Here is a 14,655-nt window from a genome sequence, read left to right as displayed (position 1 = left end):
CTGACTTTTAAAAGAGAGGGGGAAATTACTGTAATGAAGAAAATAAAGAAAGGTATATCTTAGGAAATAAGGAGAAAATAAAGAGAAGTGTAACTAAGTTTACAGGTTGGGGAAGCTATAAGCTGTTTTGAATGGTTGAGCCATAAAATGACAGATGTGAAAATACTGGAGATGGATCTAAAAGGGAGGAATGAGTTAAATGGAGGCAATGAATGTTATGATTAAAAGCTTGGTTTTCATCATTTCTACAATTAAATGTCTGCCAAAGGGTTTCACCAGGTCAGATAAATGGTGAGCATTGATAGTTTGAACAGCTACTGTGGTTACAGTGGGGTGGATACATTTGAGGACTACATATGGCAGATGAGTTAGAGAGACTATTGTCTTAGTCAGCATGAGATATTGTGAGGAAAACCTGAACTAGACCAATGATAATGAGGTTTTGGAAAGAATTCTGATTTAAAAATTATATAGGATGGGAAAGGTAACTGTTTTGATGAAAGAGGAGGGATAGAGGTAGAAGAGAGGAGACAAGAATGACTCACGGCCATCTTGTTTAGGTGCTTGGGTAGATGGTAATTTTGTTTACTAAGATGGGAAATATAATAAAAAGGCGATGGTTCATACATACAATGGAATATTACTCAGCCATTAAAAAAACGAAATCCTACCATTTGCAATGACATGGATGGTCCGAGAGGTTATTATGCTGAGTAAAATAAGTCAGACAGAGAAAGATAAATACCATATGATCTCACTTATATGTGGAATCTAAGGAACAAAAAGAACAACCTAATCAAAAACAGACTCACGAATATAGAGGACAATCTGATGACAGCCAGAGGGGAGAGGGCTGGAGAGCTGAGAGAATGAGATAAAGTGTTAAAGAAGTACAAATTAGTAGTTAATAGTTGGTCATGAGCACGGCATAGAGAATGGAGTTAGTATTAATGTAATGGCTAGGTAGAGAGCCAGAGGAGAGAAAGAGCAATTAGGGGGATCATTTTTATAAACTATATAAATGTCTATCCATTGTACTGTATACTTGAAACTAATAAAATAAAATAAAAAAAAAGAATGATGGCAAATTTGGTTAAAGAAGTGATAACTTCATTTTTCTACATGCTGAGTTGAAAGGTACTTATAATTTTCGTAATATGCAATACTTCAGAAACTATGTGTGTGAAGCTAGGGGAAGCAATAAGAGCTAAATATAGTAATTTGAGAGTTTTATTTGTATAGGCAATAAAGGAAAGGCACAAGAAAGAATGGAAGTATCTAATTCAAATATTTCATTTTACTAGTAGCATAGCTGGCAATCAGCATTTTAGTTGTCACAGAGAACAATGTAATCTGGTTAAAATATAGACAATAGCTAATTCTGTTCTTAAGCAACACAGGATCAAGACCAAAAAAAAAAAAAAAACCATACAGTAAGGTCAATTAAGTATTTTTAGAAACCTCAAAAATGAGTTTTTAAAGAAAATATGTATAAATACACATTTTGTGTTGTCCAAAGGTCAGAGGCCATTTAGGATCTGGTACTTGATCTTAGTTCCTAAACCTCTAATATTTATGTCTTAATTTTTATTTTAAATGTTTATTTTATGAAGATTCTTTTAGTATTTTAAATGTGGCAATTCTACAGCATGTTCTTGTTATTGTTAATGTCCAAATCATAAAAACATACTTTGAGTTTAAGACACTTAAGTGAAAGACACTTTATTGTTAATGGAGGCATATTTTGTGTAGCCTATTGTTAAATATAATCTTATAACTTCATCCCTTTTTTCCTCCTAATTTTTTCATTTAAAATATATGGAATAACGTGATTTCAAACATCTGTGTTATGATATATCTGCCCTCTGAGCAACATTTAAATTAAGAAACTTTATTATTCTGCTTTGTTAAAAAAAAATTACTTAGGCACAAAAATTAAAACAAAACAAAACAAAATCCTCAAACACACTTACCAAAGTGAAGAATGGTGAAAAGAACACAGGCTTTGGAATCAGGTTCTATTAATTATTAACTATAAATATGGGCAGTCTTCAAAGTTTCAATTTTCTCATCATTAAGGTGGGTTTATTTTTAGGATTAAATTTTATTATCTTTTAATATTTTACTTATTTCAACTATGAATAATGAATGTTCTACAGGTTTATATGTCAAGAAGTCCAGGGTTGTTTTATTCATTAACGTTAGCGATGATATGTCTAATTTTCTCTCTGTCATTTTGATATGACGACTTTTCTCTTTGTTGCAAGATGGCCACAGCAGTTCTAGGAGTCACATCCAGACAGAAAAATGTCCAAAGAAAGAAGAGGGATCATCTCTCTGGTGTTTCCCTTTGAACAAAAGAGCCTTTCCCAGAAACCTCCCCCCCATCCTCCCTCCACCCCCCGCCCCCGTACACTTTCCTAATTTTCATTGGCCAGAACAGGATGTCTGGTCTCTTTAAACCAAAAACTGGCAAGAGAAATGATTAAGTAACAATTAGGATTTACCTCAGAGCTGAGAATTACATCACCTTCCTGCTGTTTAAATACCTGAACAAATTTATGGTTCTTTTAGCAAGGATGTTGGTAATGAGTGTTGGGAAGCCAACCAATTATATCTTGCTACAAGTGATTCTCAAAGTCTAATGCCTGGACCAGTAGTATTACATTACTAGGGGATGTGTTAAAATTCAAATTATTCTGCTCCACATCAGAGATACTGAATCAGGATCTCTGTGGGTGGGGCTCAGTCATGTGTGTTTTAATGGACCCTTTAGGTGATTCTGATGCAGGATAAAGTTTAAAAACCACTCTATTACATCAGATTTACTGAGGAAAGAATTTACTATTTACTCAGAGCTACAGCTTTGTACAACTCCTGAGAACACAGCACATATAAAAGATGAAAGTGACCTGCAACTAGGAAGTTAGACTACAAACCTAGATATTTTACCATTGTGCTCTACGGCCTCCAACATACGTAAAGGACTGGCAAAATTACTGACACTTAGTAAGTAAGCAATCAATGCTTGTCTGCTTTTATCCTAGAACTATATTTTGCATCAGATATTGTGGTGGTCACTTTCAGGTAGATTACTTTACTTTGGAATTTAGATTTGAGGCTGCCCACAGAAAGAATACAAGTGACTTCTATTTTCACAAAGAAAATATCAATTTAACTCATTAATGATTAGTATATAAAACAAATGAAGTGCTTTCGCCTGATAACCCTGAATGTCCATCCTTCAACAACTAACTCACTGTTGACATCAATTTCAAATAACTTATGATTCACTCTTGTCAAAAGTCATGCTGAAATAATTTATTAATTTATCTATTAGATTGCTCTTTACAATAAAAATTCTCTAAGTCCTATTTCAGTATCATATCATATCAGAAAATCAAAAAGGTATAAACCAAAATTCTAGTACATTAACTTTCTTAAGAAGATGATATTGATGTTGTATAAGACATAGTCTTATGAAGAATGCTTTTGCATCTTCTGTAACACTATTTGTGAAGGCCGTTGTTCATTATGTTATTTAATAACAAAAAAACCATGAATACCTAAGTAATATATTCATTCCTCTTAGCAGATAGTATTGAGAAAAAAACCTCTTTGAAAGTCTCTCTTGATTAAAATTTCTAAGTACTTAGCTTCATTTTTGTAGATAAGATTAATCATATAACTCATTGCTTTATTTTTGCATGAACTACAAGAGATCTTACTATATCTTAACTCTAGAATTTTTGATGCGATTATGCTTATATAATCTCCAACTTTTATTATGTGGCTCCTGATATATTGGCCTTGTTTTAAAATTTATTGTATCCTTCCCTCTTCTTTTTAAGTTGCCTTGAATAATTATTATTTATTTGAAGTAGGAAAGTTATAAAAATAAACCTCTTCTTCTATCCACTCTTACATCCTATACCCATGCATCTATTTACTCATCTGTTCTTCCAACTACTCATGCTTACTTTCATCACCCATCTATCCATCCATCCATCTATGCATTTAGCTACTTATCTTTCCATCCATTTATTCATTATTTTTTTCCAAATGTCTTTCTGCTTGTAACCAAACATAGCCAGAGGAAGTGAACACAGTGCATGTATGACTGTGACCCAACCCAGATGATCCAGAGAGTATCTATGCTAGATGTAGACTACTGTTCTCATTTAACAAACAAACAAACAAATGAAAACTTTAGCTTCTGTTTTAGGACTGACTTTTCACAATCTTAGTTTACATTGATACACATGTTTCTGGATTTATGTACTAATTTTAAAAAAATTTAGCATAGTTATAAATCCTGATTTACTTTAGTAGATGTTTATGTATATAAATGTACATAAATTCAGCTTTACAAAAAAAATTGGGAGTAAATATTTTTAAAAGAAGTCACTTTAGTTGCCTTAAATAGTGAGTTTTCTTACTGTATTTAAAATGAGTTTTCTTCATTCTTTCAACAACTATTCATAAAAGGAGTGATTCAATACCACAAACTTACTCAAGAAGTTCACAGTTTGTATTTAACTTTTTCAAAAAATATATATTGCCTGGATGATATGTTTATATATTAAAACTATGTTAATATGGGTTCTCTGAAGTTTTTAAGATAGTGATTGTAAAGGAGGAAGTTTCAAGATAATTTAATGTTCCATAAGAGAAAAATAAATTTGTTCTTTAAAAATCTTAATCTTGTACACCCCATATTTAAGAAGCTCTTACAAACTGTACTGTATTCAGCTACTATAGGGAAAATAAAATCACTCTATCAATAACATTGAGTATATACTCTTTCACTATAATATTGTAGTTTACTAAAAATAATTAAAATTATGTTAGAGTAAAAGTAACAAATTGGAACTGAAATTCCAGACATTCTTAACATATATTACAACTAGTACAATTTCAGCAAATGTAGAATCCTATAACCTTCATTGGGGTTAACATAATTACTATAGCAACAATATCTATAATTTCTCAAAGCACAAATAAAAGTTTGTATTTTCTTGTTTACGTAGTCACCTATATTTATACCATTGTGGATTTATGTTGACCAACAAAGCTGAGAATGGTATTAGTATGTAGAGTCTGATAAACAATTTTGCTGTAGCTCAGGACATTTCTATGTGCCAAAGAAGGATTTTTCAAAAGATTATGTCATATTGGTGAAATATACACAGAAAAACTATGCAGATGATACCCATTTCACTCTCCAGCCAGCTTGTTAAACCAGTGTTTCACACAGGGCAGGTGCTCAACAAATATTTATTTGCAAATATTGAAACAGTACTGTGCAATGGAACAATTTGCAGTGATGAAACTAAGTTATATCTACACTAAAATGGTAGCCAGATTGGCTGAAGAAGTCAATTTTTAATTGTATTTAATTTATATTCATTTAATGTAAAGTTAAATAGCTTATTTCTAGTGGCTACTATATTGGACAATACAGCTTTAGAAAGTAGTCAAGTGTAAGCAGCTCAATAGTATACATCTCAAATGTTCCAAACAAATTCTTTTATTCATTTGTTGCTATTTGCTTTTGGTTTTAGGTTTTCTTCCCCCCATATCTTTATTGTCGATTTTATTTTTTTTTTGAAATTGGATAATTTTAGCATGCTTACAAAAGTTAAAAATATACAAAATATATTTTCAGAGATAAATTTTCTCATATTCCTTCCATTTTGTTCTTATCATTCCTTATAAATAACAAATTTTCTTATTCTTGCATTTATCCTTCATGTGAGTGTTTTTTAATGTGTATGAAAATAAGCAGATTAAGATGTGCTTTCTCATTTCCCCTTCATTCTTTCACAGAAGATAATACATTGATATAGTATATGAAATTATGAGTTTATACTGACATCTCCAATGCAATTCTATCCCATAGGGTTCTTCTATGTCTTATTCATTCCATAGTAGTGCCTTCCTTATTCTGTAATGAGAACTCTGGCTCTCAAAAATATCTACATGTTTACTTATTGTCTCAATACTACAACATGCATAAATAACCCTGGGTCATTTTTTACAATACTTTTCTGACTTCATTTCCTCAGCATTATGTCTTGCTCTTCTGGATTTGCCTTTTGTTTTAAGGATCTATAGTCAAGTATCCTTCTATTGAAGAGTTCATGGAAATTAAACATTCTGTGTCCTTGCATGTCTGAAAGAATCTTCGTCCCACACTGTTCACTTAATAAACTGGCTGAGTATTGAATTTCAAATTCAAATTTCTCCTTAGAATTTGAGAGTGTTGCTTGTTACCTCCCAGTGTCTAGTGCTATTCACGAAAAGTCTAATACCAACCTGATTTTAATATTTTATAGATGACCTTTTCTCTCTTGAATATTTACTTTTCCTTGACCTCACGTTTTGTAATATTTGAGGGTATGTCTTAGGATGGTTATCTTTGCATGAAGCAGTAGCATTATAGCAATGATGGGTACAGGTTCTGTGTCAGAGTACTGAGTTCGAATTCTGACTCTGGTATCTATCTCTTTCCTGAGGAAACAATGTGACACGATGGAGATTCTTTTTTTAAGAGGTCTCTCTGTCAGGGTTTTGGAAATGGCCGAATACAGGAAAACACATAGATTTAGAGACATAGGATCTTTGACAAAAATGTAAGTCTGAAGGGTTACCATGTCTAAGAGACAAGATTAACTAATATAGCTGGAGGCATAGGCGGGATAATGATCAAGAAAAGTTTCACAGAGGGATTGACATCTAAATGGATAGAAAGTTACCATGTAGACAGTCAGGAAAAGGGCTCTACTCAAACATATAATTGTAGACAGCTTAAAAGAAAGAGTAAGAATTTGGAGAGATGGATCAACTCTTTATTCTCGCCTAAGGAACGTCCAGCAACCTGTGAAGGACCACTGCAACACCACTGGTCAAAGAAAGATGTTTCTTCTACTAGATGCCCTTCTACCCTATCTATACACCTCAGTGTCTTTAAAGATTCCCTTCCCCTATACTTCTTTCTCTGTTCTTGTAGTCCAAGATACCCCTTGCACATGGAACTGTGTTTGCTAGAGCGACAGACCTTGAAAAACCTCTTTGCCTCTGTATTTTTCTTTTGATTGTTTTTCCTATTGTGTGTTTTTTCTTAATGATAGAAACGAGAGAGGTTAAAGAATGATCTTAAGCAATAGATAGGATGGTGGGCAATTCTAAAAGAGGAAAATTAAACAGTTAAAATTCAAGAATGACAAGGGAATAGATAAAAGAATGAAAGTCATCTGGAGGCTTACTCAGTAGAATGTGTATAAATAATGATAAGTAGATAAATAAAGATAGATGATAGATAGATAGATAGATAGATAGATAGATAGATAGATAGATAGATAGATATGTTAAAAGGAAAGAGGAAAATATACCCATTAGAAAGGCTAAAATGTAATAGATGGAATATGCCAAGTGTTAGGATGTAGGCTAACTAGAACACTCAGGCATTGATAATAGGAGTAAAATTTGTTCCAACAATTTTGGAAACTGCCAGTGTCTAATAACATGTCACATATGTACACTCTATGACCCAGAAATCCTACCGATAGGTATAGTCCCTGAAAATATGTATGTAAATTCCCTGAAAATATGTACGCATATTCCTAGTACCCGAAGACATGTACTATGATGTTATAGGGCCACTATATATAAAATAGTCCCAAACTGGAAAATTTTCAAATGCCAATTAACTGTAAAATAGATAAATAAATTGTGGTATAATTGTACAATGGGATATTGTACAGTAATAGGAATGAGTAACCTGAACCTACATGCAGCAATGTGGAACAAATTACATAAATTTAATGGTGAGCAAAACTTGCTGCAAAAGAGTATATACAGTTTGATTCCATTTGAATGAACAAAAACAGGCAAACTAATGTATTCTATTAGAACTTTCAAGACTCTTAGTGTAGTAGTTATTCATTGTGATCCAAATTATTACAAAACCAAGCAGCTTAAAACAGCAAACATTTATTATCTTTCATATGTTCTAAGAGTTAGAAATCCAGGAGTGACTTAGCTGGCTTGTTCTGCCTCAGAGTCTCATGACATTTCAGTCAAAGGTGTCGTCTGAGGCTGCAGTTATCTAAGGGCTTGAGTGAAACTAGAAGATCCACTTCTAAATTCACTCAAATGACTGTTGGCCCAAAGCCTCACATCTTTTTTAGCTATTGGCTAACAGCCTCAGTTCCTTGTCATGTAGGCCTCTCTACGGGGCTGTTGACAATATAACGGAATCTGTTTCCCAGAGTAAGGAATACATGTGAGAGAATGATCAAGATGGAATGCTTGATGTCTTTTTTTAATATAGTCTAAGAAATAACATACCATCACTTACACCATATCCTACTGGACACTCAGATCTGGTACAGTGTGGGAAAGGAGTACACAGACTACCTGGATGCTCTGGTCATTTGGGGAGCCATGCTGAGGACAGGCTATCACATCTGGTAAAAATTTTAAATGCCGGGTTTTGAGAAGTTTGATAGTGCAGGAATTTACATTGGTAATTTTAAAATGTTTAAGAATTTATACTGAAAAATACAAAGAAAATTAACCAAAAAAAATTTTTTTAAAGAGGAAATTTATTCACTACACTAAAACACAGTGGTGCTTAAGGGAGCAATTGTCATTATAGAACATTACTTGGTCCACATCCAACTTTAAATACTTAAATAGTCATGATCATTTAACTAGTTGTTGCGACATAAATTTGAAGATGATGTGAGGAAAAGTGTGAAAGAACTACATCCTTGTCATATTAAGCAGTCATTGATAAGATTCTAAAACATTTGAATCATGTAATATTCTTTATTAACATTATTTAGAAACAACAAGATTTAAAATTATTTTGCTCCAGGTAAAAGAACTGTCTCTAAGTCACCGGAGAGACCCAAAGCTGGAGACTCAGGCTAATTAAGTGACCCAGAATTTCATACATAGAGAAAAGATTTCTGCCAGAGGGAAAACATTTATCAGTATCGAGAAGCCACAACAAAGTCTTTTCTCTTTGTCATTTTATTTTTTAGTTTTTATTTTCTTGGACATATTTCAGATGTTTGAAAAGTTGGTGTAGAGTAAAATGATGAGGTTGGAAGTACTGCTCTTGTTAACTTTGTAATGTTTCATAAAGCACTCACTCAAATTTTTCATTCTTTCATTTGAAAAATGGCAAAATTCTCAACAGTCATTGAATTTTATGATGTATAATCCATGAGTCATCAGACAAATTTCTTATACATAATATTGGTTTCCTAGATATTAAAAAAAATGAACCATGTTAATCAATGTTTTTTCAATAATTTTTAAAAATGAAGTGTATGAGGTATTTATAGAAGTCATGCATATGCTTAATTTCACTTTCAGCTGTTATTCCTTCCCACTTACTAAGCATAATGTAAAGAAATGATGACAGGATCATGTTAATTTTCAAAGCCAAATTCCTCTGTCATTAGTACTTTTCAAAGATAATAATATAGTTAGAAATATTTTAATCTGGATTTTATTTATGATAGAAAACATATATTAGTAACAATATTTGAGATGATTACCTGTAACAAGCCTGAATTATTTTCTGACCTATTTAATCCAATAATTATGCACCTACTTTCAAAGGCACATAATAAATTTAGCAAGGATTAAGAATAAAATATTCTTGGATTACTACCAGAGAGAGAGTCAAGACCTACAAGAAGTTTGCCCTATAGATTTGTTAACCTCATTGCCAGACAATTAACATTAATTTCCCCAGGAACACTGAAATTCAAAAGCCCCAAGGATTTTACTTATCAAAAAAAGGCAGTGTAGCCTTGGGGTTCAGAGAGCAGGCTCTGGTATCTTAATTATTAGCTGTGTATCCTCAGTTTCTTCATCTGGAAAATCAGGTTGTGATATTTCCGGCCTCAAAGAGCAGCTGTAAGGATTAAATGAGACAATGTATTAAAATGCTTAGCACAGTGCCAAAGTTAGTGAGCACTCAGTGAATATTAGCAATTATTCTGAATAAAGTCAACAAAGTACAGACCTCTAAAGAATTCAGAACTGCTTTAATTTGGCAGTATAAAATAGACAAGATGGTTTAAATTTGAAGCTGACAAGGTATTGACCCAAAGGCTACCTTTGTTTAATAAATCTACACACCAAAGTTCAGAACAGTTTATCCTACTGGTATTTCAATTGATTAGAGTGCATTTGTTTAAGGTATTCCCCTTTTGGATCAATGGTGTATAATATGATAGTATATTATGCGTGAACCTTATTTTTTTGAAATTTAGGAAAATTATGGATTCAAGACAAGTTTGTTAATTTGTTATTCTTTCTAAATTGTCATTAACTGACTACTTAATTATAGCCACTTTGTATTTTCTTGAAAACATTTAAAAAAATCACTCCTGCTCTCATCCAAGGAACCATATGTCCATAGTATAAGTAAAATACATCCACAGCTGATGTTTAGGCTAATGAAATGAGAAATGTATTACATATTAACTTCGAATAGTTCATTTATACTGTTAGAGTGAAAAAGTAGTAGTTTCCATCTGTACTTCAGAAATTAAGCACTTGCTTTTGAAAGATTTTATTTTAATTGGAGCTAATATTAGTCTATTAGTAAAAGACCCCTAGAGGAGTTAAAATGAAATCATGTTGCAATAATTAAAAGGCTATGTTTTATTTTCCTTGAAATTCCTTAAATCTTTCTTACATTAACTTACATGGTGGTGAAAACTAGACCTTTACATGATTTTATGCTTGCCTTTTATTTTTTTGCCAGGACCCACATAGAAGGATGTTGGGAGCAGATTCACTTTTTTAGAGACAAGTAGTAACAGATTGAAGGCGTTAAGAGTTAAATTACTATTATATAACACACTTTTTTGACAGGTGAAAAATACTTTTTTTTTAATGATGAGTATAAATAAAATTTTGTCAACAATAGACCGTCACAGGTTTTGAGACCACAGTTAAGTATGTCCTTAGAGTTAATAGAGGATGTCAAAGTGGCTAGGAGCCATTTTTTTCTTTTCTTTGGAGTAGCAATTTTGGTGAGGGATTTGCTGTCCACTCTTAGAAACCCACCCCCCCACACCCCATGTGAAATAACTGGACAAATTTTCTTAAGAGTTCCATCTTCTTAGCTGGCTTGTTGAACCACTGGCAAATTTTAACCAGTGTATTGATGTGACTCATTCATAAAACAACTTATTGAGTATCTATTTTGTGACAGATGCTGTCATACTTAGTGCTAAGGGTAGATTTTAATGAACAAGGTTATATTTAAAATTAGTCTGAAGGATAAGAAGAACTTGGGAAGGAGGACTGTGGTGAGAACTCTAGCTATTTATGGCTAAAGGCCATGTGGCTAGACTTGGCAATTGAGTTAAAAGAGTTACATGGTATAGAAGACTGCACTTAGTGAACATAGGGCAAAGAAGAGTGAGATTTCGAAGTTAGATACCTTGAGGTTTTTTCAGAGATGACTGAGCACCAACATAGAAAATAATAGAAAGAAATTAGATTTTCTAGGTGGAAAATAATGTGTTTATGTTTAGATAGGAAGAATTTGAGATGTTATGAAAAATTCAGGTAGAATTTTGCAATGGATAGTTGGATATATAGTTCTGGAATTCAGGACAAAAAGATCGAGATTACAGATATAGTTTGGGAGTCATATCCAAATGAATGGAAATTTTGCTTTTAGACTCTTTCTTCTAGGAAAAGTGGTATAAGTTAGCTTCCTCCTTGGCTTTGTTATTCCATCTACAGACACAGTGATGGAATCTAACTATAGAGTAGTAAGACACAGTGATGGAATCTCACTATAGAGTAGTATTATCCAATATAAGTTTCTGTAATGATAGAAGTATTTCATATCTCCACTCTCAAAACATAGTCAATAGCCACATGTGTCTATTGAGCACTTGAAATGCAGTACATGTGATTGAGGAACTGAATTTTAAATTTTATTTAACTTTAAGGAATTTAATTTTAAATAACGATATGTTGCCACGTGCCACATTTTATTGTGCAGTACACCTAGAGAATAGACTGGGAAGAAGAATACAGAAGATCATTCTGGTGGGTACAGTGGCTAAGAAGTAGGGTATGGATGATGTATTTTAGGAGGTAGAGGAAAGAGAAAACTAGATGAAATATGAGTGTCCATGTATATCACCAGCATTTCCCATATCAAGAATATGGTAGGTAGGATTGTGAGAGATGATATACCATATATGCAGATAGAGATTCGGGTGTAGAAAAAAATATAATATTTATCAATATTTTTGTACCAGACAAAGTATTTCTAGCTTCCATATTTAGAATCATTGCTCTAAAAATTAATCTGTTTTTATCTTTCATCTTCACATGGGACAGAGGCTTCTATAATATAATATAATAAAATATACTATACTATACTATACTATACTATACTATATTATACTATAATACAATATAATCATGTCACATCATGTCACAGCACATTACCACACCACAATGCAACACAACATAACATAACTAAACAATACAATATAGTGTAGTAATTGAGTGTAGACTCTGCATTTTTGCAGTCTAAGTTTAATCTTTATTCTGCTATATATTAGCAGAATGACCCTGGGCAGGATTCTTGATTTCTCTGTGTCTTTGTTATTTAACTATTAACCCCAGGTTAATACTTGAGTTGTTTTAAGATTTAATCACAGCAGACACTTAGAAAAGTGACTTGAATCTAGCGGAGAGTTAACAAATTTTACCATATTAACCTGAAAAGTAAAATTGGAGAAAAATTTTTGAGACTATTTTGAAATCTTAATTGAAAAAAGAATAATCTTTGGATTGGATTTACTGATATATGCATCCCTACACTCATTCAATATTGTGTTATTTTAGATAGAAACATTATGCATGTAAGATCGCCAATTTCTTTGATGATTTGTTGATAGGGAAAATATCTTACCAAAAAAAGTTTACAATATTTTTATTGGTTCTATGATGTAGAATTAGTACCTTTAATTAAATTTTCTTCTAGTTAGCAACCCAAATATTTTCTTTCTTTAAATATCTTCTTTACAATTTTAACTGTTATCACATCTAGTCTTTTTTGTAATTTCTTGGGGTTTATGTTGGATAGGATGAGAAATAATTGTATGAGCCCAGGTGTGGTAAAAACAAAAATGACATAAAGGAGAAAGATAATTTTTTATTTTTTAATTAATTTTTTGAAAGATAATTTTTAAAACATTTTTATAAAAATGTCTCTTTTATCTTTGATTACTTTTTTTAGAAATGCATGATTATTCTGCCAAAATATTTTATCTCTTTACATTAAAAATTATACTTCTGTTAATCAAATATTTATTTAAAAATATGATTTTCTATTTCCTAGAAACTCCAGAATCTGAAAATACAAAAAGGACAATCCTCTCTTTCTTATTCATTTTAACAGCAATTCCTGAGTTTGTAACACAAGTGAATGTTGCCTTGGAAGCCTTAAATAAAAATTCTTTGGATGTGTTTGACGATAATCAATTTGTGGACATCTCAAAGAAGATCTATGATACAATTCATGATATCAGATGTTCTGTCATGATGATTCGGGTAAGTTTGCTTTACCTTCCATTGAATTATTGCAACATTCTTCACCACCTGGAATGCCTGGAATGATTGCAAGAAGTGTTTTATCTCTGTGCCATAATGTCAATGCTGAAATCCGTTTGAACTTTAGAAATTCACGTGCATCCCCAAAGTCAGATTACTGTCACAAACAATACTTTTACTTATGTATTTTGTTATAACTTATGCAAATGAGAACATTTAACAATAGTCTTCAAAAATGATAGGATCTGTTGTATGCGAGATTCATGGAGATGTCACATAGCATGATCAAGCCAAAGAAAGTAATCTACTTTCTTTTCCTGAACAGAAAGGAAAGGATCTTTATGGTCACTGTACTGAAATTGGTAGGAAAATGCATTTAAAACAAGATATTTCTATGGGCAAGCCTTTTCATATTGATCATAGAGTCAAAGAGCATGAGAAATATCACTCGAAGCTGCCAGGAACACACACTTGAACTATCCCAGTCTGGAAGGAGTCTCTTTGTGGGGCTATGTATCATCTTCCCAAGTGTGTGACAACCATTTGTTGTGGGCACACTGCATATAAAAAGACCAGGATTATTTGTTTTTACTCAAATATTAATGTCGAATATTTTTAAATGTTATTTAAACAACAATGGAAAGCTTTTGGAAAATGCCAGGTAAAGATATAGAAATACCTTATCTTAGGATAGGTTTACTTGGAAACAGATCCTGTGGTAAGGACTCGTGTTACCATTAGTCTATTTAAGAATGAGTGAGACAGAGAAAATGAGGCAGGGAAAGAAAGGAAACCAACAAGGTGTAATTACAAGTCACCATGGGCAACTAGGGCTTGATACTGCTAGGGAACTCTTGGGGTGACGGGGAGTACTACTGAACATATCTCAGAGTTATCACCTGAGGTGAACAAAATCCAATATATCCACGTATTTATCCTTGGTTGAAAGCTACTCCTCTTCAGAAGCCTCCTGCTTCTGTCAGTCAAGCTCTTGTGGCTGAAATAAAAAATCCTCGGGCAGAGTGACAGGTGCTTGCA

General features: G+C 32.5%; 1 protein-coding gene across 1 annotated transcript in view; it reads left to right on the top strand.

Annotated features, from left to right (window-relative positions):
* CTNNA3 (catenin alpha 3) overlaps nucleotides 1-14,655 on the top strand; it is a 1,416,183-nt gene that overhangs the window by 1,117,898 nt on the left and 283,630 nt on the right. The window contains exon 14 of the mRNA XM_039871928.1: nucleotides 13,466-13,617. Within this exon, the coding sequence (XP_039727862.1) occupies nucleotides 13,466-13,617 (152 nt within the window). The remainder of the gene's footprint in view (nucleotides 1-13,465; nucleotides 13,618-14,655) is intronic.

The sequence above is a fragment of the Pteropus medius genome, unplaced genomic scaffold, assembly GCF_902729225.1.
Source record: "Pteropus medius unplaced genomic scaffold, Ma_sr-lr_union100, whole genome shotgun sequence".
NCBI lineage: Eukaryota > Metazoa > Chordata > Mammalia > Chiroptera > Pteropodidae > Pteropus > Pteropus medius.
This window is presented reverse-complemented; position numbering and strand designations above follow the sequence as displayed.